The sequence below is a fragment of the Xyrauchen texanus genome, chromosome 32 (assembly GCF_025860055.1).
Source record: "Xyrauchen texanus isolate HMW12.3.18 chromosome 32, RBS_HiC_50CHRs, whole genome shotgun sequence".
NCBI classification, from domain to species: domain Eukaryota; kingdom Metazoa; phylum Chordata; class Actinopteri; order Cypriniformes; family Catostomidae; genus Xyrauchen; species Xyrauchen texanus.
In genome coordinates this window covers 34,122,588-34,146,195 of record NC_068307.1, presented here as the reverse complement: position 1 = coordinate 34,146,195, position 23,608 = coordinate 34,122,588, and the positions used below count along the sequence as shown (strand labels likewise).

Sequence of the window (23,608 nt, the reverse complement as noted above, 5' to 3'; positions counted from 1 at the left end):
AGAGCACAAGCACTGGCACTACCCTGATCCATCTGACCCCCTAAAACATTACACAGGCCTGTAGAGCATGATGTAAATGGAAGATAAAATGTTTTATAAAACGAACATTTGGCAACTGTTAATGTTTTCATCTGAGAATTTTAATGGGTGTAAGTGTGGTTAACATTTTGATGTCAAAATGGCCGCGTAACGTTGAAATTGCGCTGTTACACCACACTCATCGACAAGACATTTCTGTCCGCAGAACTGCCACTCACTGGATGTGTTTTTTGTTTTTGGCAACATTCTGAGTACATTTTAGAGACTGTTGAAATCCCAGGAGATCAGCAGTTACAGAAATACTCAAACCAGTCCATCTGGCACCAACAATCTGAGATCACATTTTTCCCCCTTCTGATGGTTGATATGAACAATAACTGAAGCTGCTGACCCGTATCTGCATCTGAATTGCGTGAATAAGTAGGTGTACAGGTGTTCCTAATAATGTGCTCTGTAACTGTGTTCTTGTGACAGCAATGCAGGTATTTTCAACAGGGTATACTTCCATATTTTGTCATTCTTAAAGAGCAATGAAGGCATTTTCACCCAACAACAAGAAAAAGCACAAGAATGTCAGTCTTTGACACAGCATATATTTCAATTTAACATACATTCATATGAAATACAGTCCTCTTCAGTGTATAAGTCTTTACAAATCTATGTTTCTTTAAAAGCATACTGGATAGCAGTTTTTACTATAGAAAAGCTAGGTGTTATGGTATTGTACATATTTTCCATAAATAATTCAGTCACTCTGTATTTTAATGGAGCAGGGAATGCTGGGAAATTTGTTTATTTGTAGTACTGTATGTGCATCTGGAGAGGAAAAGTGCTGGAGTCATTGTGCACAGAATCCATAACCTGTGGTTGACTTGGGGTGCCATTTGTTAGCCATTTTTGCTTTGCCTCGGATGCATTGTTACAGAACCAATGATATACTTGCTGACTGTGTGTCTGAGTCAATAGATTTCTGATTAAAAAATTCAATGCAGTTTTATTTTGAAAACACTCCTTTTCAACAGTTAAGTCAGTTTTCTTAATCGCTTTGTGCAAGAGCAAAATACTTGTAATATTTCTACTCCATCTTGATTGGAGTTGGTTTACATCCCTACAAAAAAAGCAGGAGGCACTTTAATACTTGTATACAGAAGACCAAAGCTGTACATTATGAGTGATTCTGAAATTTAAGCAGCATCACAGCTACACGAATGAATGACCACAATTATTTAAAAATGCTACTTTTTTATTGGAAAGTACAGAAAATCAATTGCTTACTCTGTATTTTTGTCTTGTTTTCCATGAAAAATAATCCTTACAACAAGATACACTTACTTGAGGTGCAAGCTAAGTCTTGGTTTCAGAGAAATATGACAAAATTTTGTGAGGTTTCCTCTTATGAATTCTAGGCTCTCTATTGACATCTGTGGTTGAAACGTAAAATTGCAAGAAACTCAGGGGAAGATTGTTTTATCTTTTACGTCAGTTGTGCCTCACCAACGCTCTTCTTCACTGATGAATCTCAGGGTTTGAGATATACTCATGGTTGCCTGTAATCACCATAGCAAAGCTGATCTGACAACTGGAGCTACGCCAAGATGTACAAGTATTCTGAGAAAGTAAGTAATCTGCTGATGTTCTTTTGACCTACTGGAAACCTACAAAATTTAAAAGTTTACAAAGATTACAAAAGTTAAGGCTGAAATTGACTCTACTCAAGTACATGTACACAGGTGCTTTTGGCTGCAAAAACTCGATTTTGTGCATTGTTCCTTTCCAAAATGTTTCAGATCACAAATCGTAAAGTATGTTTTTGGCCTTGAGCAACGCTAACCTTTGAAATGACGATTGGATTTTGGAATTGGAAAATCATTATTGTGATTTGTGGCGGTGGCGTAGTGGCTAAAGCACAGGGTTAATCAGAAGTTCGCTGGTTCGAACCCCATGGTTCTCATCACAAACATCAGAACTACAGACTCTGGACAATATAAATTAATCACCACCAGCAAAGAGACCCGACTGAAAATATTCTATCTATTACTGACTATGCTGAGTAGAGAAAACTTGGCCTGTTTGATAACGCGTGCGTGTGCGTGTGTGTGCGTGTGTGTGTGCGTGTGTGTGTGCGTGTGTGTGTGTGTGTGTGTGTGTGTGTGGTGGTCTAAGCACATTACTGGTAATCTGGTAATCAGAAGGACACTGGTTCAAACCACCATTGTGTCCTTGAGCAAGGCACTAAACTCCAGGTTGCTCCAGGGGGATTATCCCTGTAATAAGTGCACTGTAAGTCGCTTTGGATAAAAGCGTCTGCCAAATGCATAAATGTAAATTATTGTAAGCTTAACGTAGCAGGTTTATGAAAACGGATTGTTTCATGTATGGCCAAATTTTTTTATTTTGTTCATTTCAAAGGAAAAATGAAACAAGAATCCGTAGAAATTGATGTAGTGTACTTTAAAACAAGAAAAAACTCTTTGCCAATGGGATAAGAAAAATAAACGTAATTCAAAAGGAAGACAATTTTATTTTGTTTACCTCATTGGCAAATCGTTGTTTCTAATTTTGAGCAGAAACCTCACTAAATGTTGTTAAAATGTCACTGATATTGTTGTCATTTTGCTTCTCAAGTATTTGTAAACAAGACGTTTTTTGAGTAAGATTTTAAAAAATTTTTTGCAGTGTAGATGTACAACTGGACTGCATCTCAATGTGTGGAGTATGATATTTCTGTTTGTCCAATGTCCATCTTTCGAGATGAAACCCCAAAGCAGCATTAACAATGGAAAGGCTTTTAGAGCCAATGCCCCAAACAATATGACCTTTCTCCATATTCATGTGCCCATTATCCCTCAGGTTCAATTCCCATTGGCACTCTCCTGGTACGTACGTCACATTAAAGATTCACTTTCTATTTTCATTCCAATAAGTTAAAAAAATATATATATATAAAAATAAGAGAGCAACCACAATCAAAAGCAGAACGAGAGAGAAAAATACTCTCAATTGGGTCTCAAAACTATATTTGCCCCTATATTTTCGTGTCTCATGTATGACATGTTCTATCATTGCATGAAATGTCTGGGAATGTCCTCGTCTTCCCTTCTTGCGTATTGTATTAGTCTAGTTTCCCTGGGCTTGTAGGGAAGTGGTGGTAGGGGTAAGAGGGAACCATTCTAGAAAGTTCTGTAATTGTGAATCACCGACACGTGTGCATCTCCACCATCTTGCGGCACTGTTTGCATTTGACGTAGCAACACCAATGGAACTTGCAGCTGCATCGGTCCACCACCTCCACCTCCTCTGTGTGGAATCCTCGACCACAGCACATGAGCTCGCAGCCATCGATGGCCTTTGAGGTCTTGTTGCAAAAGCGACCAGCAGTTCCCAGTATACCCGGTGTTCTGGGGTCGTGTTCGCAGAAGTCTGGGCTCGGATCCAGGTATACCAGATCTTCATCAGTGTGCGGTTTGAACTGCGAGTTCCGTGGAACCAGAACTTTGGTGGTACCCACTTTTCGCAGCTCGACTTCTGTGGCTCCATCAAATTTCTCCTTGATAATGTTGCCCACTTTGCGAAAATGTGGCATGGCCTTCCAGCAGGTCTTCACCTCGCAGGAGCCTGAAACACCATGGCACTTACATTCCACTCTCATGTGGTTCAGAATTGCCTTCAAACAGTAAAGGAAACATTATTTATTAATGCCTGGATTGTTAAAAAAAAAATTATTAAATGACTGCCTTTAAAAATACCTCTTACCTTTCTTCCTGCCTCATTATTATGAAGGTTCATTAGGGCTCTGTTGGATGACTGTCCTTTACCTCTTTCCCTGACGTCTACAAAAGACTGGGAAAAAGCAACCCCGTAGGCAATGTTGTCAGAGCATCCTGACCACTGGAAACCTGTTGAGATAAAGAGTCAAGGATCGGAAAGGCTTTACAAGAAATACATTTTTTTTAGGCCACCACTCTCTAGTTTCTACATTTATGTGAGGTTATCTCTATATACACTCACCTAAAGGATTATTAGGAACACCATACTAATACTGTGTTTGACCCCCTTTCACCTTCAGAACTGCCTTAATTCTACATGGCATTGATTCAACAAGGTGCTGAAAGCATTCTTTAGAAATGTTGGCCCATATTGATAGGATAGCATCTTGCACTTGATGGAGATTTGTGAGATGCACATCCAGGGCACGAAGCTCCCGTTCCACCACATCCCAAAGATGCTCTATTGGGTTGAGATCTGGTGACTGTGGAGGCCATTTTAGTACAGTGAACTCATTGTCATGTTCAAGAAACCTATTTGAAATGATTCGAGCTTTGTGACATGGTGCATTATCCTGCTGGAAGTAGCCATAAGAGGATGGGTACATGGTGGCCATAAAGGGATGGACATGGTCAGAAACAATGCTCAGGTAGGCCGTGGCATTTAAACGATGCCCAAATGGCACTAAGGGGCCTAAAGTGTGCCAAGAAAACATCCCCCACACCATTACACCACCACCACCAGCCTGCACAGTGGTAACAAGGCATGATGGATCCATGTTCTCATTCTGTTTACGCCAAATTCTGACTCTACCATCTGAATGTCTCAACAGAAATCGAGACTCATCAGACCAGGCAACATTTTTCCAGTCTTCAACTGTCCAATTTTGGTGAGCTCTTGCAAATTGTAGCCTCTTTTTCCTATTTGTAGTGGAGATGAGTGGTACCCGATGGGGTCTTCTGCTGTTGTAGCCCATCCGCCTCAAGGTTGTGCGTGTTGTGGCTTCACAAATGCTTTGCTGCATACCTCGGTTGTAACGAGTGGTTATTTCAGGCAAAGTTGCTCTTCTATCAGCTTGAATCAGTCGGCCCATTCTCCTCTGACCTCTAGCATCAACAAGGAATTTTCACCCACAGGACTGCCGCATACTGGATGTTTTTCCCTTTTCACGCCATTCTTTGTAAACCCTAGAAATGGTTGTGCGTGAAAATCCCAGTAACTGAGCAGATTGTGAAATACTCAGACCGGCCCGTCTGGCACCAACAACCATGCCACGCTCAAAATGGCTTAAATCACCTTTCTTTCCCATTCTGACATTCAGTTTGGAGTTCAGGAGATTGTCTTGACCAGGACCACACTCATAAATGCATTGAAGCAACTGCCATGTGATTGGTTGATTAGATAATTGCATTAATGAGAAATTGAACAGGTGTTCCTAATAATCCTTTAGGTGAGTGTACTTATACTAGTGAAGTCAAACATTTTTCATACTCTTAAGGCTAATTTCACAAGTAACATTTTATGTATCATAAATACACACACTTAAATAGTATTTTCACACTTTTTTGTAGCATTTTACAAAATGACGACATCACTGGAAATGAAGGCAAATAAAAATACTCAATAAAAATAGTGAATTTTACCAAGAATTTTCTTTGCGTTTCTTTCAAACATCACTTGTATCATATTTCATGCTCTTCACTGATACTTGTGTCGACTAGGTAAACAAGTACGTTACCTTTTGAAAAAACGTTATTAGGGGCAAAATTGTTTGGTTTGGTGAAACTATGGGACATTAAAATGTTTTATGTTTATTTCACTCTGTTTAGATCATCATACCTTTGAACATGTCAGAATTTGTAATCTTTATAATGGATTTACATAGTTCAATATTAAAAGTCTGGGTCAAGGCTGAAATCATAAAATCTATACATAAAAGGCATTTAAAAAGTACTAAAAATAAATTATAAAGGCCTGGTAATTTTTCATTTTGAATGAGACATTATTATATCATATTACAAATAAGGAAAAGGGTGAAATCTGTTAAGTTTTTTATAAAAAAATGAACCCCTGGGACGTGTCCAAAGTTGAAGAAACGAACCTGAATGCAATTCAAAGTTAATTAGTAATATACCATTATATTGGCATAAATTAAGCATATTATTGACAAATTGTTTGTTACATTTCAGAATATATGTGTACATCTCGAATTGCTAATGGTGAATTAAATTGTATTAGCTTATGTCATATACAGTACTGTAAGCTTTATAGAGTATATGAACAATTTATCATCCCTCAGCCACACTTCTCTATAGTTATCTGTATCTGTTGACCACTAATCCTTAAGACCAGTATTCAAACATTGACAAAACCGACATACCCTCAGGACTGACACCATGTACATTGCGGTCACATCCACACTTGTCGAGCTCCCCGCTACTGCACGCCCGAGTCACTGCAAAGGCTACGCTAGAGGCAGATATGGCATACACAAAGGCAGCTTCCCTAGTACCTGTGATTATTAAAAAGCACATTTAAGAATCCACTTGGTGTTAAATGAATAGTTCACCCAAAAATAAAAATTCTGTTATTATTTATTTTTAGTTTCTCCGAACCCTTATGACTTTCTTTCATCCGTTGACCACAAAAGGTGAATTTTTAAAAAGTCTTCACACGGTTTATTTGCCATAATAAAATAATGACTGAATTATCATTTTGGGTAAAATAGTCCTTTTAAATCCATTCAAACAGCCGTAGAGGTGACTACCTTGGGTGACTACTTTTCCAAAGACAGGAACACTCTCTAGCGTCGAGCAGTTCCAGCGTCGGTTGCGGAACTGAAACTGGCACTCGTCAATGGCAAGCTGCGCACCTCTGCGGACGGCATCCATCACCTCCACGTTACGCTTGCAGATCTGAACCTGCCTCTGAATCAGTCCCCGGAGCTTCTCACACGTTTCTTCATCGGAAATACTTCCCACCGATGACAGCTTTGCCAGGTATCTGAGGGCAAACCAACAGACTGGTAATTAATACCCGTTCACATATTTTAATAAATACAGACCTTATTGTATTAGTCAAGTTGCTCATTTGTATAGCGCTTTTCACGCTAATCATGCCTTGGTGTCTTTAAGCCCAAAGTGAGCAAGCCAAAGGCAACTGTTGCAAGGAAAAACTTGATAAAATATTGAGGTAGTGGAGAGAAAAACCTTAAGTTATTTTTTTATTTTAACTTTGTATCTAGAAGCTTTTATAGATGGAAGAAGGAAGTTCAAATATGGTGTTTGTGATTTGTGCATGCTGTTTGACGAAAGTGATCAACCTATGCATCATTCCACAAGTTCAGTGACCCCCTTACAACTTTGTGTTTGTTTAAGGAACTCCAAAGCACAAAAAGCATAAACTGTGGCCTTTCCGTCCTACAGTATGAGGTTCTTGGAATACTCTGCTTAGCAGATAAGGTATGAGAGTTGTTGAGAGAAACGGTTGGACATCATCTTCTCCCATCACCTCCAGGGCCACAAGGTCGGGGAAGCACTCTGAGATGTGAGGGACAAAAGCATCACTTTCAATGGTCTGCCGAGCTTACTCGGGTTCATCTCTGTGTGGCACCTTATAAATATAGGCTTTTTTCTCCAGCTCAACAAGTCATTGACAAATAAGGATGTCCAAGAAGATAAAAGTGTGAATTCTTTGAAAAAGATGTGTCAAGTTTGTAGAAATTAAATTTGCGTCCATTTTGGGTTTATACATTTTTGAAAAATATTGATTAAATTTTCTACAAAAATATAATGTGTATTATGGTGGAAAGACCTCAGGATGGCTTTGAAGGTGCTGTGCTCTGTAAATATGCAATTACTTGCAAAGAAAGTACCAAGGGATGGCATGGTTTATTTAGTCAGGTTCTGGCTCAAAATCAAATGTATGCATCATCTTTATCAAGAAGAGGAATGCACCAATACAAAATGTGTGTGCCAATATTGATATCTGATTGTTTCTGTTTTATGCTACCTTGTTTCAAATTACTAATAATTAATGACACAACTTTAATGCCCTTAAATGCATGGTCATTTTCCCAAGCACTCTTATATATTCGGGTCTTTAGAGACCCAGCACATATATCTATCAAAAATGGATGTACAAAATACCCAGATAATGTCAAATGTTAAAAATATTTTCAAGACGATTTGAAAATAATAAAATTAAATATATTTTGATGCTTTATTTTTCATAAATCAAAAGAGATAATGCAACAAATCAGGACAAATCTTGAACAGGATTAATTATTTTCTCACTGAAGTTTCATGAGATGCAACTGGCTGTCAAACACATATTGAGCAACACTTAACACATCAGATACACCTTAATTGCACGTACATTACACAAATGTACTTTCTCAGGCACTTAGTGATGATGCCTAAATAGATGAACAACTTAATTTATTTCAGTAGAACACCCAAATGACAATAGTCATATCATACTGTTCACGTGTTTTACTTCAATGGTCTTTGTACGTCAGTTAGCAATGTCACATGTAAATAAATTCCATCACTGAAACATCAGCACCACATTGAGTAAGACATAACAAGTACAATATGTATGTGTACACGCATATGAGATACTGATAATTCACCACTGTTGCACAGAAAATCAACATGATTTAGTGTTTATTCGTATGAATATACACAGCCAGGCAAAAAAAAAAAAAAAAAGAAGTCACCATTTGTATTTAAATAAGCAGATATTTAAGAGCCTATGATTGGATCATTATTGCAGTGATTAATATGTTTCAGCTGGCAACAATTCTTTTAACCCTAACTGATGCAGAGTGTAGTTTCTCGTTTCTTAAACAACTATGTCAGAAGACCACGTATCCCGTGGTCATAGAAAAGATGTTACTGTATTTCAGAAGGGGAAAATTATTGGCATGCATCAAGCAAAAAATCAACTAAGGAGATTGCTGAAATCACTGGAATTGGGTTAAGAACTGTCCAACAAATTATTCAAACCTGGAACCATCAGCTTTGCAGAATAAATCTTGAATGATCGTGATTGTAAAAAAATTGACAGTGGACCTCACGGCTATGTAGTGAAAATAAGAGCATTTACACATGCACAATGCATCGAGAACTTACAGGATTGGGATTAAACGGCTGTGTGGCCACTAGAAAGCCACTTGTTAGTTAGGCTAATTGGAAAAAATTACTTCAATTTGCTAGGGAGCATAAAGATTGGACTGTAGAGCAATGGAAAAAGGACATGTGGTTTGATGAGTCCAGATTTACCCTATACCAAAGCGATGGGTGCATTAGGGTAATAAGGGAAGCGATGTAACCATGTATAGTGCCCACTGTACAAGCCTCTGGAGGCAGTGTTATGCTCTGGGGTTGCTTCAATTGGTCAGGTCTAGGCTCGTTATACTGCAAAACAATTACGTCAGCTGACTCACTGAATGTACTGAATGACCAGTTATCCCATCCATGGATTTTTTCATTCCTGACAGCATGGGCATATACCAGGATGGCAATAACAAGATTCATCGGGCTCAAATTGTGAAAGAGTGGTTCAGGGAACATGAGGAATTATTTTTACACATGAATTGGCCACCACAGAGTCCTGATCTTAACCCCATTGAAAGTCTTTGGGATGTGCTGGAGGAGACTTTACTGAGTGGTTCGACTCTCCCGTCATCAATAAAAGATCTCGGCCAAAAGTTAATGGACTGAAATCAGTTTTGCAACTTTGTTTAAGGTTGTCGGAACAATGCCGCGACGAATGCGTGCCTTAAACAAAGATAAATGCGGTCCAAAGAAATATTACAGTATGTAACTTATTTTTTTTGGCAAGGCAGTGTAGTACTAATTTCTCTTGTAATAAACAAAGAAACCAATATCCTGTGAAAAGTAAACTTAAATAGATATGAAATAATCATAAAAATATAATTTATGGAAGTGCAGAAAAACAACACTCTTACATATCGCAGGGTCTCTAAAGACCAAATACACTTTTTGTTCTTAAACCATTAAACAAATACATTTTGTTGCCTTTTTTTTTGGTATTACACTATTTATAAGAGATAGATTGAGGAATACTAAAGGGGTTTGGGCACAACTACAAAAAATAGATGAGGTAGAGGTAAGGGTTATATAATAAATGTATTCTTTTTATCTCTACATGTCCTCCATGTCTCAGTGTAACTGGTCATAGTTATAAACAAAACACTGAAACAAAAAGCACATTATTAATTTACATTAACATTCTTAACTCACATTTAACTAAATTCTGAATAGCTTCCTGTCAAGCCCATATTAAATTGGTAAGAAATTTTTTTGAATGTTCTCAACTCACATTAACTTGCTGTGTTGAGCTAATCAAATTAATTCTAAACGTTTTAACGGTAGTTCCAAGCTTACGAATTGAAACACTGCTGTCCTTGTCACCCAGTTTAAAGTAATTCCACAAGAGACATTTTCTTTCACACACAGTACGAGTTGTAGGCTAATTGTCCTATGTGTTTTTTGTTTCACCCCCATCTGATTGTCAGGAAATAATTTGCCCTGATCATCGGCTGTTTTAAGCAGATAATTGTTTTTATCGACTAGTCACAATATGTTCATCTTGTAATTCTGGGAAAAAATAAACATTGGCATAATGTTGGCTTTTATAATCGGCCCTGATCATCTGCTTTTTTTAAATAATAGGCTGATGTCCGGTAGCGCAGACGATTGCTTTTATCGACTGATACTAATAACATCGGTGCATTGTTAGTCACGAAAGTTTCATCTTGTAGTTTTTGAACTACAACGTAATGCTGTATAATGTTAGCATAAATAATTGTCCTTGATCATTAAACAATCGCAGATAACTGCTTTTAACTGGCTTGGGGTTGGTCGGCTGCGAAACGGGCCGAATGGTCCGCGATAAGCTAAAATTAGCCGCTGCGTTATGCTGAACAGACCACAAAATGGTGCTGCCATTGCAGAAAAATACAGCGAACCCCCCCGCTCAACTCTTGGCTGAACCCCGCCCCATTTTTGGGCCAATTTTTATTGCTTTTATCGACCAATACTAATAACATCGGTGCATTGCTTGTCACAAATTGTTTCTCTTGTAATTCTTGCAACAAAAAAAAAAAGTGTTGGCATAATAATCAGCCCTAAACATTGGCTGTTTTTAAACAATGGGCTGATGTCTTGATAGCACTGATAACTAGGGCAATTTGATTGCCCTATACCAATCAAATCTGTGCATTTCTAGTGACGTAATGTTTATCTTCAAATTCTCTAAAGAAGAATTGTTAAATAATTGTCCATGATTATCGGTTGTTTTTTTTTAAACAATTGGCCAATGTCTTATAATTACTATTATTGGCCGATACCAATTATCTCTGTGCAATTCTAGTCAAGAAATCTTGTAATTGCAAATATTTTTTAGTAGTGTCTTAGTGTCTGCTTCATTTCAAGAGGTCCTGTGCTCTTTACATACTCATACTTTTCTAGAGTTAAAAATGGCACATCTAAATCCTCACAGCTTGGAATGCTACATCCTACCTTTCTCTGCTGTTGACTAGCGATGATTTGGTGGGCCATAGATGGGGCAGATAATAACCAAACACCTCCTTGTCCAGAAGACCATCCTGATAACCTCTCCCTATTCGTTCACAACCCTTGCATCCAACCAGGGGATGACATCACCGACCAGATGTGTGTACGTTTTTGTGTTGTTGTATGTGGGATTACTTAGCTGTTTGTGTCAAAGGCGGATTGAGTTTCTTTTTTATCATGTAAAGCATCTGTTGACTATTGCATGCTTTTTAAGCTTGCATGCATGTTTACAGCTTTTGTTTGTTTCACTATTTGTAAATTACCTCTGTGATCCTGACCTGATAATGAATCTGGCAGCCAAATGGCAAAAGGAATCAGGGTTGTAGTCGAGACCAGCTCATCCGAGTCCAAGTGAAGACCGAAACCATAAGAGGGTCGAGTACGAGTCAAGATCAAGACCAGAGAGGGCCGAGTCCAAGACAAGAGTTTTTTATGACTGTACTAAATGTATAATTTAAATAACTATTGAATCTAGGTGCATTTATCAAATAACCCTCCTTTATTATTTTCTTAAGCTTATGTTGGTTACACTATATTACCAGTTGAGAATAAAAATGTAATAAATGACATGTCCTAGGTTAAGTGAACAAATTGGTATTATAATTACGACATGTCAATGTTAACAAAATATCAGTGAAAACTTAAATTTAAGGTTCAAAGTTCTTATGTTACAAACTACCAGCTTCTGTAAACTATTATATTCAACAACAAAAAAACACAGCGATACATAATGCAACAGTCAAAGACATCCGTTTAGCATGTTTACATAGAAAAACAACTGAAAAACAGCATGAGTGGTCACAACAATGCATTTGGTGTGAACAGACCTTTATTAACCAGTCACAGCACCAATGCAAGTTTCTCAAAGTTCTCTCAAAAAACAGTCTTTGGTTGACTGTAGGTAAATATCCACTTTATCCAATGATTAATTTGTTTTCTAAAATATCCCGATGCTGTTTTAATGAGTGAGAAGCTGCTGCAAATAAGTGAGATAGCAGTCCGAACTAATCGGACTGAATAGCCAAACGATTCAGAACTTTTTGCTAACCTGTTTGGCCAATTCACTAAAAAGAACCGACTCAATAGAATTATTTATTCATGAATCGGGTATCACTAGTTCTCATTCTAAGCAGTTGATTGAAATGCGGGACAAATGTCAAGATCTCTGATATTGTCAGTCAAAAATGTTTGTCAGTTAAATCGAAACTTTCACTGTATAGATTTTTCGATTCACTGTAAGAGATTAGATTGAACTCTGGGTTAACACTTGTTCGAGTATGAGTCAAGACCAAGTCAAATTGGTCACGAGTCCATAAGACCAAGACCATGAAAATATGGTCCGGTCTCACGTACTACAACACTGAAAAGAATATAGAATATCAGTGCCAGATGCTCTCGTATGACTAGCGTCTATATCAAACTTTGTAATTTTGACAAACACCTGAAGCTGCACATTTGGTTCTTTATTTTGAAACTTCTTGTCTGGGAAAATTATTGTTCAAGACCTTGAGGATAAAGAAGAGTTGTTTGTCATTGCTCCCCATTTCTATCTCCCTGTTTTCCTCCATATCACTCTTCTTTATTTTCAAACAATGTATTTTCTACTCCCACAACTAAGTTGAGGAAAGCTGTGGGATTTTGACGCCCAGAAAGAGAATGGAGATGCCTTCCTTTGCGCTTTCTGGGAGGTTTTTGCTGGAGCAGTCCACCTGGAGCGTGGTGCCTTCTTCTTTTGTGTCGTGTTTATGTTGAATTACTTTTCCCTGGCCTCCAAGCACTGTTGGCTCCAGATGGCTCAGCAAAGCACGACTTAGCACGCAACCAGGCCGTATAAGATGGCCGTATGAGAGAAAGAAATAGAATAAGATGACACAGGTACCTGGCTGCATACTGGCCTTTTAACTGCTGTCAACATCTAAACAAACTACCAGCTGCAAAAGAAACAAGGTCCAACAAGTTCATGGTGAAGGATGTCGGCATAAAAGTAGAAAGTTTCACTTTCACTGTGCATCTTTTTATACCATTTATTGAATAACCAAACTATGCCTGTTGACATTTCCTGTCTTGGAAAGAATTAGCACAGTAAAAGGTAAATAGCATCCCTGTACAAGCAACTGACAGAAAATAAACATGCATGCTACAGGGTCCAAGGGCCACAATCTCATGATGTTTATAACAATATTTGATATTTACATATTTGTCAGCTGTGCGTCACAGAGCACTAGTGCTTGTATTAAAAGATGTTTGTCGGATATAAATTTAGTGTTGTACGACTGGGGTGTTTCGGGGAATTGATGCATTTCCGTCCTTCATATTTCACCCACATATTTCCATTTTTATTATCAATACATGCACAGCTATTTAAAGACATCAGATGTCCATCAGCAAGTAATTTCTGTACACCATAATACTATAAGTATTAATAAAACACAACATGACTATTACTATTGCTTATAACCCCTAAACTAAGCCTTGTGCGATTTAATTAAATAAATAGTCTGCACATGCTGCAAAAGTTTGACGATTTAGAACCCCTTTGTTTAACCGGACTGCATAGCAATGCCCTGCGCAAGAGTTTATTAAAGGGGTCATATAATGGTACATGAACTTTTTCAAGTTGATTGTACTGAAATTTGTGTTGGCTGTGCCTGTACACAACCATCCTATTATGATAAAAATCCATCCAGTGTTTTTGTTTTAATCTCCTTATATATTTTCCCCTGCCTCAAATCGAGCCGTTCGACCGTGTGACGTCACACGGTCGGACGCCCCTCCCAGGATTGTTGATTGACAGCAGTGTTTCAACACAGACCCGCCCTCGTTGTGAGCGAGCTGTCAATCATAGTCCGTCATCATTGTTGATACACTGGAGCAGAATGGCGCCTAAGCGATTGTGGTGTTCTGTTCTTCGGTGTAATAACGAACACAGCAGTCATTTTGATGTTCCTAAATCTGAACCGCTGAAGACGCAGTGGCTGAGTTTTGTTTACGATGGGAATATTCCCCACGAGCAACGTCAATGCGTTCATGTTTGCGCGAATCATTTTTCACCAGACTGCTTTATAAACGAGGGTCAGTATAAAGCTGGTTTTGCTAAGAAGCTGCTGCTGAAAATAGATTGGGTACCAACTATTTATATTCCCTCTGCACCTCCAGAAGAAGTAAGTGTAACGTTTTATTAACCTTTATATTAATCTTTGCAAATCGCTAACCCTAACGGAGGGGCGGGGTGACCAAAGCTCATTATCATTTAAAGTCATATGCACTGAAACGGCGTGCTGAAAACAGAGCTGTTTCTGAGCAGGTAAAATTAGTGTTTTCTTAAAATACTAATGAGAATTTTTAATAAAAGTATATTAGAAAGTTTTCATTTAGACCCTAAAGATTCATATTAACTTGTACAAAAATGGCATTATATGACCCCTTTAAAGAAATATATTACTACTGTATAATATCATATAATATAATATTCATGTTAACTGGGTTCTAGAAGATAATGATGAAAAGTGGGTTGAGAGCCTATTATAAAGTGGACATAAACAGGTACAATGTTATGGAGGACGAAACCTGAAAAATATTAAATAAATAAATAAATGCACAAATACATGTATAAATTAACACAAATAAAGTAAATAAAACCATATACTTGTGAATAAATAAATATATAAATAATGAAATGTGCGAGGATATATACAAATAATTAAATAAAAAGCAAACTCCAGCCAAAAACCGTTACACCTATCGATAATATGACTGTGATGCCTGAACAGCTGTTGACATCCTCTCATAAGCATGTTGCGTGAAGGAAAAACAAATACGGAAATACACATTTATATGATTAAAGAAATATAGAATTGTGAATTTTGCATTTCCAAAAAAATGCATTTTTGTGCATTTTCCCCAGCCATTTATTTATTTATTTTTATTATTTTTGCTTTGATTGGTGCATTTATTTATTTATTTGTATATCTCCTAACACATTTGATAATTTATATATTTAATTATGCACGAATATGCAGATTTTTTTATTTGTGTATTTATTTATTGCTTTTGCAGGTTTCATCCTCCGTAAGTGTGAACCCGAACAGACCAAGTCTTTATATGTTTGTTTTCATACTGGGCAAGTTAGCTCTGGTCCGAATCCGAATGGGATTGTTCCTGGCTCCCCCTGCAGCACTGGTCTGGTTTCAGATTCTTTCAGATTCAGTCAAACCCCTGTGCTTTTCTGTCCTCAACATGGCCAATAGGAATGATGGAGAACACAATGCTGGTCGCTATATAAAGTATTTATTTATTTATGCCATTATGCACACCAGAGTGAACGACACTTGCGCCTCTGTTCATCGCATGCCAGGAGATATGCATGTCCAGGAGAAGGCGATCATTTTTAATGCTTGCAAAGCATTTATTTTTAAGATTACTTCTTTATGCAATCAGACTTGTGATTTTCTTCTGGCAGGCTAAAAAAAACATAGACTTGCTGTATATTTAATGAGGGACACATTCCAAACCATATCTAGGTACAAGAGGAGGTGGGCTCTTTTGACTTGAGCCAGTAAGCAAACACCTGGAACAATCAAGTAACCATTTATTCCATAGCAACCATCCAGGGCACCCTAACATCCACATAGCAACACCCTTGCATTGTTGCAGTGAGTTTTGCATGGACAAGCACCACTCACAATTTCTTGAGATGTTAAAATCTAGTAATGAACTTAAATATACAACCATGTAGCTGCTTTTTGCACATGACTTTGTGAAGATTATTGAGGTGAAATAATATATAGGGATGACTGACACGCTACTGCAGAGCATTACTTTGCAAATTAATGGAAATTATTTATTTCAATTTTCTGTTCATATAACTCACACAGATGGTGTTGAGAAGATGTTGCTTGTTATTGCAAGCTTTCCCCACACACTATTGTGTGCATCATTGAGATTATAAACAAGATGATGTCATCCAAAAGGGCCCAAATGTGAATCAAACGTCCATGCCACATGTTTTCAAAAACAAATGTGCCATTCTTGTTTAACTTTGTTTCTCTGAGAAACCGCTCTCAATTCCTCGATACCTCAGTGACTCAGTGGTGTGTTTAAGTCTTGTAGAATGAACCAGGAAACAGCACTTTCTGCAAAAGTCTTTTGGCCTTTTGCTTTCAATTATGAGTTTGGCTGAATTTACAAGATGAAATACTTAGACCTGCAAGGCTAGAGAATCTTTCTTTAACTCTAGATGGCAGTGTTATCTCATTTATATACAATATCAACAAACCCAATTAGTTTACTGCAAAACAATAAAATAAATATTTCATATTTAATAGAATGTTTAAAATAATTCCACTCAATCATATGGATGTAGTAGAGGAAATCATGTCAGTAACTCACACCGTTTCGTTCCTGGAATGTTAATAATTACGTTGTTTCTGACTATTTCAACAAATTGATAAGTATAAGAATGTTTATTGAGTTAGTCATGTTGTATGTACAATGCACTGATTTAGGATTAACACCAGTCCAGGATTTTCCAGGATCGTCGTGGTTTTTGGCGGCCTGTTCTGGAAATTCTACAATTTGTCCCAGAATTTGAGCATTTTCCAGATGTGTTCACCCATATGAGCACTTGTTTATATGCACATCATTCAAGAAGAAGAAACTGATCAAACATGCTCTCCTAAACCGCTCTCATATGAATCATTAGAAAGTCTGCTTCATTTGAGTGAATTTGTTCATTTGGATGATGTATTTTAAACTATCCTAAACCATCCTCTCACTCTCATATAAGTCATTGTGAAGTCTGATTCATTTTAGTGAATCAGTTTGTTAGGATGAGTCATGTAAATGAATCATATTAAAGGACGATTTATTCACTCTCAGGAAAAAACATACAGTTTAAGGTATAAGGCAGTGTACATACGGTATCTGTAACCTTAAGCAGACAAAAAGGTGTTTTTTTTTTTGTTTGTTCCCGAGGGAACTAAATATATAAATGTACCTTTAAGGGTAGCGCCTGATCTAAGGGGGTGCTGGAGTAAACTTTGCCTCCCCAAGTTATCCCTATGCCACCCCAAGCACAAGTGAAGCAAAAGGTCGAATTGTATTGTCATGGCGCTAACTCTAACCCTAAACCTAACCTTAACGGAATGTGCTGGAACTGAAGACACGCACAATTGTTATTGATAGGGTGTCCAGGAATTTAACAAGGCCAAGGTGGCAACCCTACAGTGATTATATAAAGAATTAACTGCAATATGTGCCTCAGGAACAAGAGACTTGTGGTGAAAGATATAAAAAACATTAAAGTTTATTGTTTAATTTGATTAGATCAATTAATTCAGCTTTGGTCATTCCAACACAATGATTATTTACTTATACAAGGTAAGAACTTTTGGACAAAATGTGCGTTAATATTATATATTTTATTTTCACACACACACGCATATATATATATATACACTCACCTAAAGGATTATTAGGAACACCATACTAATACTGTGTTTGACCCCCTTTCGCCTTCAGGACTGCCTTAATTCTACGTGGCATTGATTCAACAAGGTGCTGAAAGCATTCTTTAGAAATGTTGGCCCATATTGATAGGATAGCATCTTGCAGTTGATGGAGATTTGTGGGATGCACATCCAGGGCATGAAGCTCCCGTTCCACCACATCCCATAGATGCTCTATTGGGTTGAGATCTGGTGACTGTGGGGGCCATTTTAGTACAGTGAACTCATTGTCATGTTCAAGAAACCAATTTGAAATGATTCGAGCTTTGTGACATGGTACATTATCCTGCTGGAAGTAGCCATCAGAGGATGGGTACATGGTGGCCATAAAGGGATGGACATGGTCAGAAACAATGCTCAGGTAGGCCGTGGCATTTAAACGATGCCCAATTGGCACTAAGGGGCCTAAAGTGTGCCAAGAAAACATCCCCCACACCATTACACCACCACCACCAGCCTGCACAGTGGTAACAAGGCATGATGGATCCATGTTCTCATTCTGTTTATGCCAAATTCTGACTCTACCATCTGAATGTCTCAACAGAAATCGAGACTCATCAGACCAGGCAACATTTTTCCAGTCTTCAACTGTCCAATTTTGCTGAGCTCTTGCAAATTGTAGCCTCTTTTTCCTATTTGTAGTGGAGATGAGTGGTACCCGGTGGGGTCTTCTGCTGTTGTAGCCCATCCACCTCAAGGTTGTGCATGTTGTGGCTTCACAAATGCTTTGCTGCATACCTCGGTTGTAACGAGTGGTTATTTCAGGCAAAGTTGCTCTTCTGTCAGCTTGAACTATCTCCACTGACCTCTAGCATCAACAAGGCATTTTCGCCCACAGGACTGCCACATACTGGATGTTTTTCCCTTTTCACACCATTCTTTGTAAACCCTAGAAATGGTTGTGCGTGAAAATCCCAGTAACAGAGCAGATTGTGAAATACTCAGACCGGCCCGTCTGGCACCAACAACCATGCCACGCTCAGAATTGCATAAATCACCTTTCTTTCCCATTCTGACATTCAGTTTGGAGTTCAGGAGATTGTCTTGACCAGGACCACACCCCTAAATGCATTGAAGCAACTGCCATGTGATTGGTTGATTAGATAATTGCATTAATGAGAAATTGAACAGGTGTTCCTAATAATCCTTTAGGTGAGTGTATATGTATATGTGTATATATTATATACACATATACATATGTGTATATATTATATAATGTATAATTTACATATCAATTAAGGAAGATAAATGGTTATTTTACAGACAGGACAGTCTTGCTCATGAGATTTTAGTAATGAAACTTAATTTTATTAAACAGCACAAAATTATAGTTTAATCTTTTGGTCACAGAGGTGCGCACGCCTCTAAGAGGAGCTGATGGGGCTCCCAATCTTTATAATCCCTGGAGAAAAACTATTGTAAATCTTCACTGGAATGAAAGAGAGACAGGTCAAAATTATCTTTCTGTGGTCTTATGTAGTATTCAATCTTTCTCTTTTACTCCTGTCATCCATCTTTCAACAACATCTTTGAACATTCGCCCTTGATTGGCCTCATGACAAGAATGAAAGTTGCCTGTTTTAAATGATTTAGCCTTTTAATAGGCTGCAATATGACTGGAGGTATGTGACAACAGATTTTACAACTTCATTACCCTCTTGTCACTGCTGTTATTTGTGATATCAGCCCTCGGCGCCAGGATATATTTTGCATTAGGGGTTTCTCTTGTCTCATGTTGCTCATCAGCTGCAAACTATTTATTGACTGTCCCATGCAAATGTCCCCACCTCTATTTTTTCCATTTAATGCAAAGAATAAACACTCTATCATTTGCCCAAATGTGCCTTTTTGTGACCTGAGCACACCAAAAATCATTTGCATCTTGATGCAATGTATCTATAAAACTGCAGTATGTAACTTTAATGTGTTTATTTAAGAAATGATTGTGTAATGGAACAAGAAAAGGAAGGTTTTTCCAGATAGATAGATAGATAGATGGATAGGTAGAGTTTCAGGTCCCTTATCAATAATTTAGTCCTTGACATTAATACTCAAAACAACCGCAAATGTTGATTAATGAAATATTATAAAGCAACGCAGTCGTCAGTCGGTGAGTAAGCGCGTGCATTTGATGGAGGTTTGAAGGTGCGCAGGTGCACTTGAACATCTCTCGTGACCTGCACCTGCGCGCCTCAAACCCTTGATAGAGGTGCTGATTGACAAGCTCACGAGTAATAATAGATTGGCTCATCTCACATATGAAAAGGTTTTAACTCGACATCCAATTATGGCTGTTGAGTTCTTTAATGTCATGTAACTTATATAAATTATTTTCTGTTACATTACATTACATTTATTCACTTTAAACACATACATTATGGATAACAATTAAGTTAAAACACACTTATTTAGATTAATTTATTCGCGTAACAGAGAGAGAGAGAGAGTTTATTCAGAGCACAAGGTGCGTTTGAACTGTACACTAACAACAACTTACAGCTTCTTTAAAATACATCAAAGAATTGCGAAATAAAACAGCAAGAGTTAGTTTACTTAATTTGACCTTTAAGCTGCTTTCATTTTAAACAAAGGAGACAAACATAAACAGAACGTTTATTCAATCTCTTATCATGTATATAACAAAACATACAAAGTAAATTTACTAAATCACTGCTTTCATCTTTTTTCGATTTAAGATCAGAAGTAACCGCTTTGAGAGTTTACATTTGAAGACTTTAGGATTGACAAAACATGCAGTGTTGTTGCATTTCACTGTAATTTAATTTTATTTTATTTGAACTAAGATCAAAGTGTGGAAACTGTTTCAGTTTAGAAGATTTACCTCAGGAACACGTCTGAAGTTGTCTTCATGCAACGAATGTAATTAAATGTTTCTTATAGTAATGGCATAATTTAGCTGAAGCAGTAGATTTAGGCTGAATCCAGGTAAACTGGGTGACTTTTCCCCATTCATCTCTAGAAACAAAAGTGGCCAAATTTACCTGAATTGATCCTATTAATTGCCAGTTGTCATGTCGGTTCCTATTGAGCAATATTAATTATATATTAATTAGGATATTAAAAGAATATCCTCCTTTTTTTAAGAGACCCAATATTGAACCTTCTAATGCTTCAATGCGTTTTGGATATTGCGCAAATTACAGGAGGTTTACGCATGGGTAAACAATCACAATGTGAGTGTATCTAAGACATGTCTTATTTCCTTCAGTGTCGAATTATCCATAAACTTATATTAGCTTAACCTTACAGTTTTATTTACTGTCATATGCTACACCTACCATGTACTTTATATACAGTATGAGTTCAAAATCTGTATTCGGAGTCAAACAGAAAAGTCGACTAAATAGCTAATATACAAACATCTATATCAGTGAAAATTAATTACACAATTCAGACCTAATAAACAGTTTTTCTTGATCTACAAGGAATATTTAGATCTCCTTAACAATTCAGCACGATATCCACGTGTTTCTAACAAAACCTGGAACAGTGGCATTTTCAGTTTGGAGCAGAAAACTTGTATAATGTCTATGCGGCTACCTGCTAATACCTGTCCTGAGATGGGCCTGGAATAGTGTACAGACTCCCGTCAGAATGATCATATTTTGTAGACAGGTAGAAGGTTTTCCTTGTGTGAAACGTGTCTCTACATGTCCAAGACCTGTCACCACGCCTTTAGTTAAAAACACCCTTCCAACGAAATATAAACTTCACCACAATCGATTAAATTATGAGCTATTTCTCCCCTAGGGATATAGATAAATATACTTATACTGTAAATACCTTGAAATGCACACTTTAATGTTGATATGGTCCTAACCAACCATGCCATTCGCATAAGGTACAGAGATATAAAAAACGTATCATTAATTGAGCATGTCTTTTGCAATGTCTCATTGCAAAAAAAATTCGAATATGAATTCATATAGCTCACCTTTGTGTTGTAAATATGACAATCAGTGCTGTCATTACTGTCATATTCATACATTGCTGTCTTTGCTGTGCGCGCCACATGCACAACTGAAAGAATGGGTAACAATAATGATTTCAGCCAAATGACCCATTTAATTTCCTTAAATTTTCTATTTGACATAAACTATATGCAATAGCTTAATTTGACCGATTTATTTACTCCTATACACCATATTTCTCATTCAAAGTGTACACATGCATCCAACCTGCAATGCATGCCACTGTTGCAAAGACTTTCTAAAAGTGGTTTAAACTCACTCAAGGTCAAACCATCTTGAATTAACACGTGTCTTAATTTCATTTAGTCATAATATAGATTGCCAAATTAACAAGTCATTGCAAATTCTCTCTGAAATTGTGCATTTGTTGCATTTGACATGCTACATTTAATTGTTTTGTAACTGACTGACATTAACTAGTCATAATAACAGACAACATATACATCAAATTGTGAGTGACTGAGAAACAGTGTTTTTCACTTACAGCCAGTTGCTTGCATTGGCAGAGAAGAGCGCGAGAAAGAGCATAAGCAGTGACCTTATCAAATACCCAGATGACATCTTGAGAAGAAGGGGATACAATCAGTTAAAGGTTGGTGGTATATAATCCGCACGAGGATCTTATCGGGGCACCGCGATGCTGGCTGCTGAAACGCGCATGAATTGATCCCTTCAAAAAAGCGATTAATCCATCATTGCGCATCCACTGAGTTAGATGCAAGGCTGTCTGTGTCAACAGTTCTTGCCTCCTCTTTTAAACAAATGCTAGAACTCAGTGCTTATCTTATGTGGCAGCAACCTCACGCCGACCAATATCTACTGATGCGATGTCTTCACAGCGCATGCAACGGTTTCCACGGTCCACTTTTGCGCAATAACACCATCAGGTAAAGATGAACCGAGGCGAGCCGGTAAAGTGACTCTAAATGACAGCCCTAGTCTTGTGCATAATATCATTTATCTAAAGCTCTCATAAAGTTCTCCTCAGTTTGATGAGCCCAGTAGATGCCACACTGAATTCAGGCAGAGAGTGAATGCTGAATTTACCGACTCCAGGAGGGTTTGGTAGGGGCGGTGCGACATTTGGGGGAGGTTTTGATGTGTGGGAAAGGAGATAAAGGCGTGTTTAGTGCATGCATATATTTTGTCTTACTCTTGGCTGCCAAGTATTTTTTTAGAGATCTCTAGAGAGAATCTATGGCTGTAGTCGAGGTATAACCGCTTATACTTTTTGGCAAAGGCAAACGCAAACTCAAGTACTTTGTGGTTAAGATGCTATTTTAAGGCTGTCTCGAATTCTAGCAGTTTTGTGCAAAAATAGACTGGAGACATTTATTATTATTGCTATTATCGTTACATATTACACTGTAAAATCTAATTAGTTGACCTTACTTAAAGTTAATATACTTATTTGGCTCAAGTAAACTAAAATATATATTTTTAAGTTACGTTGACTAGTTACAAGTAAACTAAACTCATCTGTTATTGCAGTATCATTGTAATGCTTTCATTGTTTAAATTGGGTTTAACATGTATTATACAGTGTAAAAGAAATGATGACTGGCCTCTAGGTTAGTCAGATGGCACATTGAATTCTACTCAGTATTTCTTAGTGCACATAAATCTGCAGTTTTGTAAAGTTCAATTGAGTAAAGCAGAATGGCTTAAACTTAACAGGCTCCAGGTTCACCAGACATAAGAT

General features: G+C 37.5%; 1 protein-coding gene across 1 annotated transcript; it reads right to left on the bottom strand.

Moving 5' to 3' along the window:
* Positions 1–672: 672 nt before the first annotated feature.
* LOC127626360 (protein Wnt-4a-like) lies at positions 673–22,907 on the bottom strand. Its single transcript, XM_052102097.1, has 5 exons — positions 22,391–22,907; positions 6,572–6,807; positions 6,185–6,316; positions 3,793–3,935; positions 673–3,703 (listed from the first exon to the last, which is right to left on the bottom strand). Exons 1-5 carry the CDS (start codon positions 22,465–22,467, stop codon positions 3,233–3,235), a joined length of 1,059 nt encoding a protein of 352 aa, XP_051958057.1. The 5' UTR covers positions 22,468–22,907; the 3' UTR covers positions 673–3,232.
* Between the last annotated feature and the right edge of the window lie 701 nt (positions 22,908–23,608).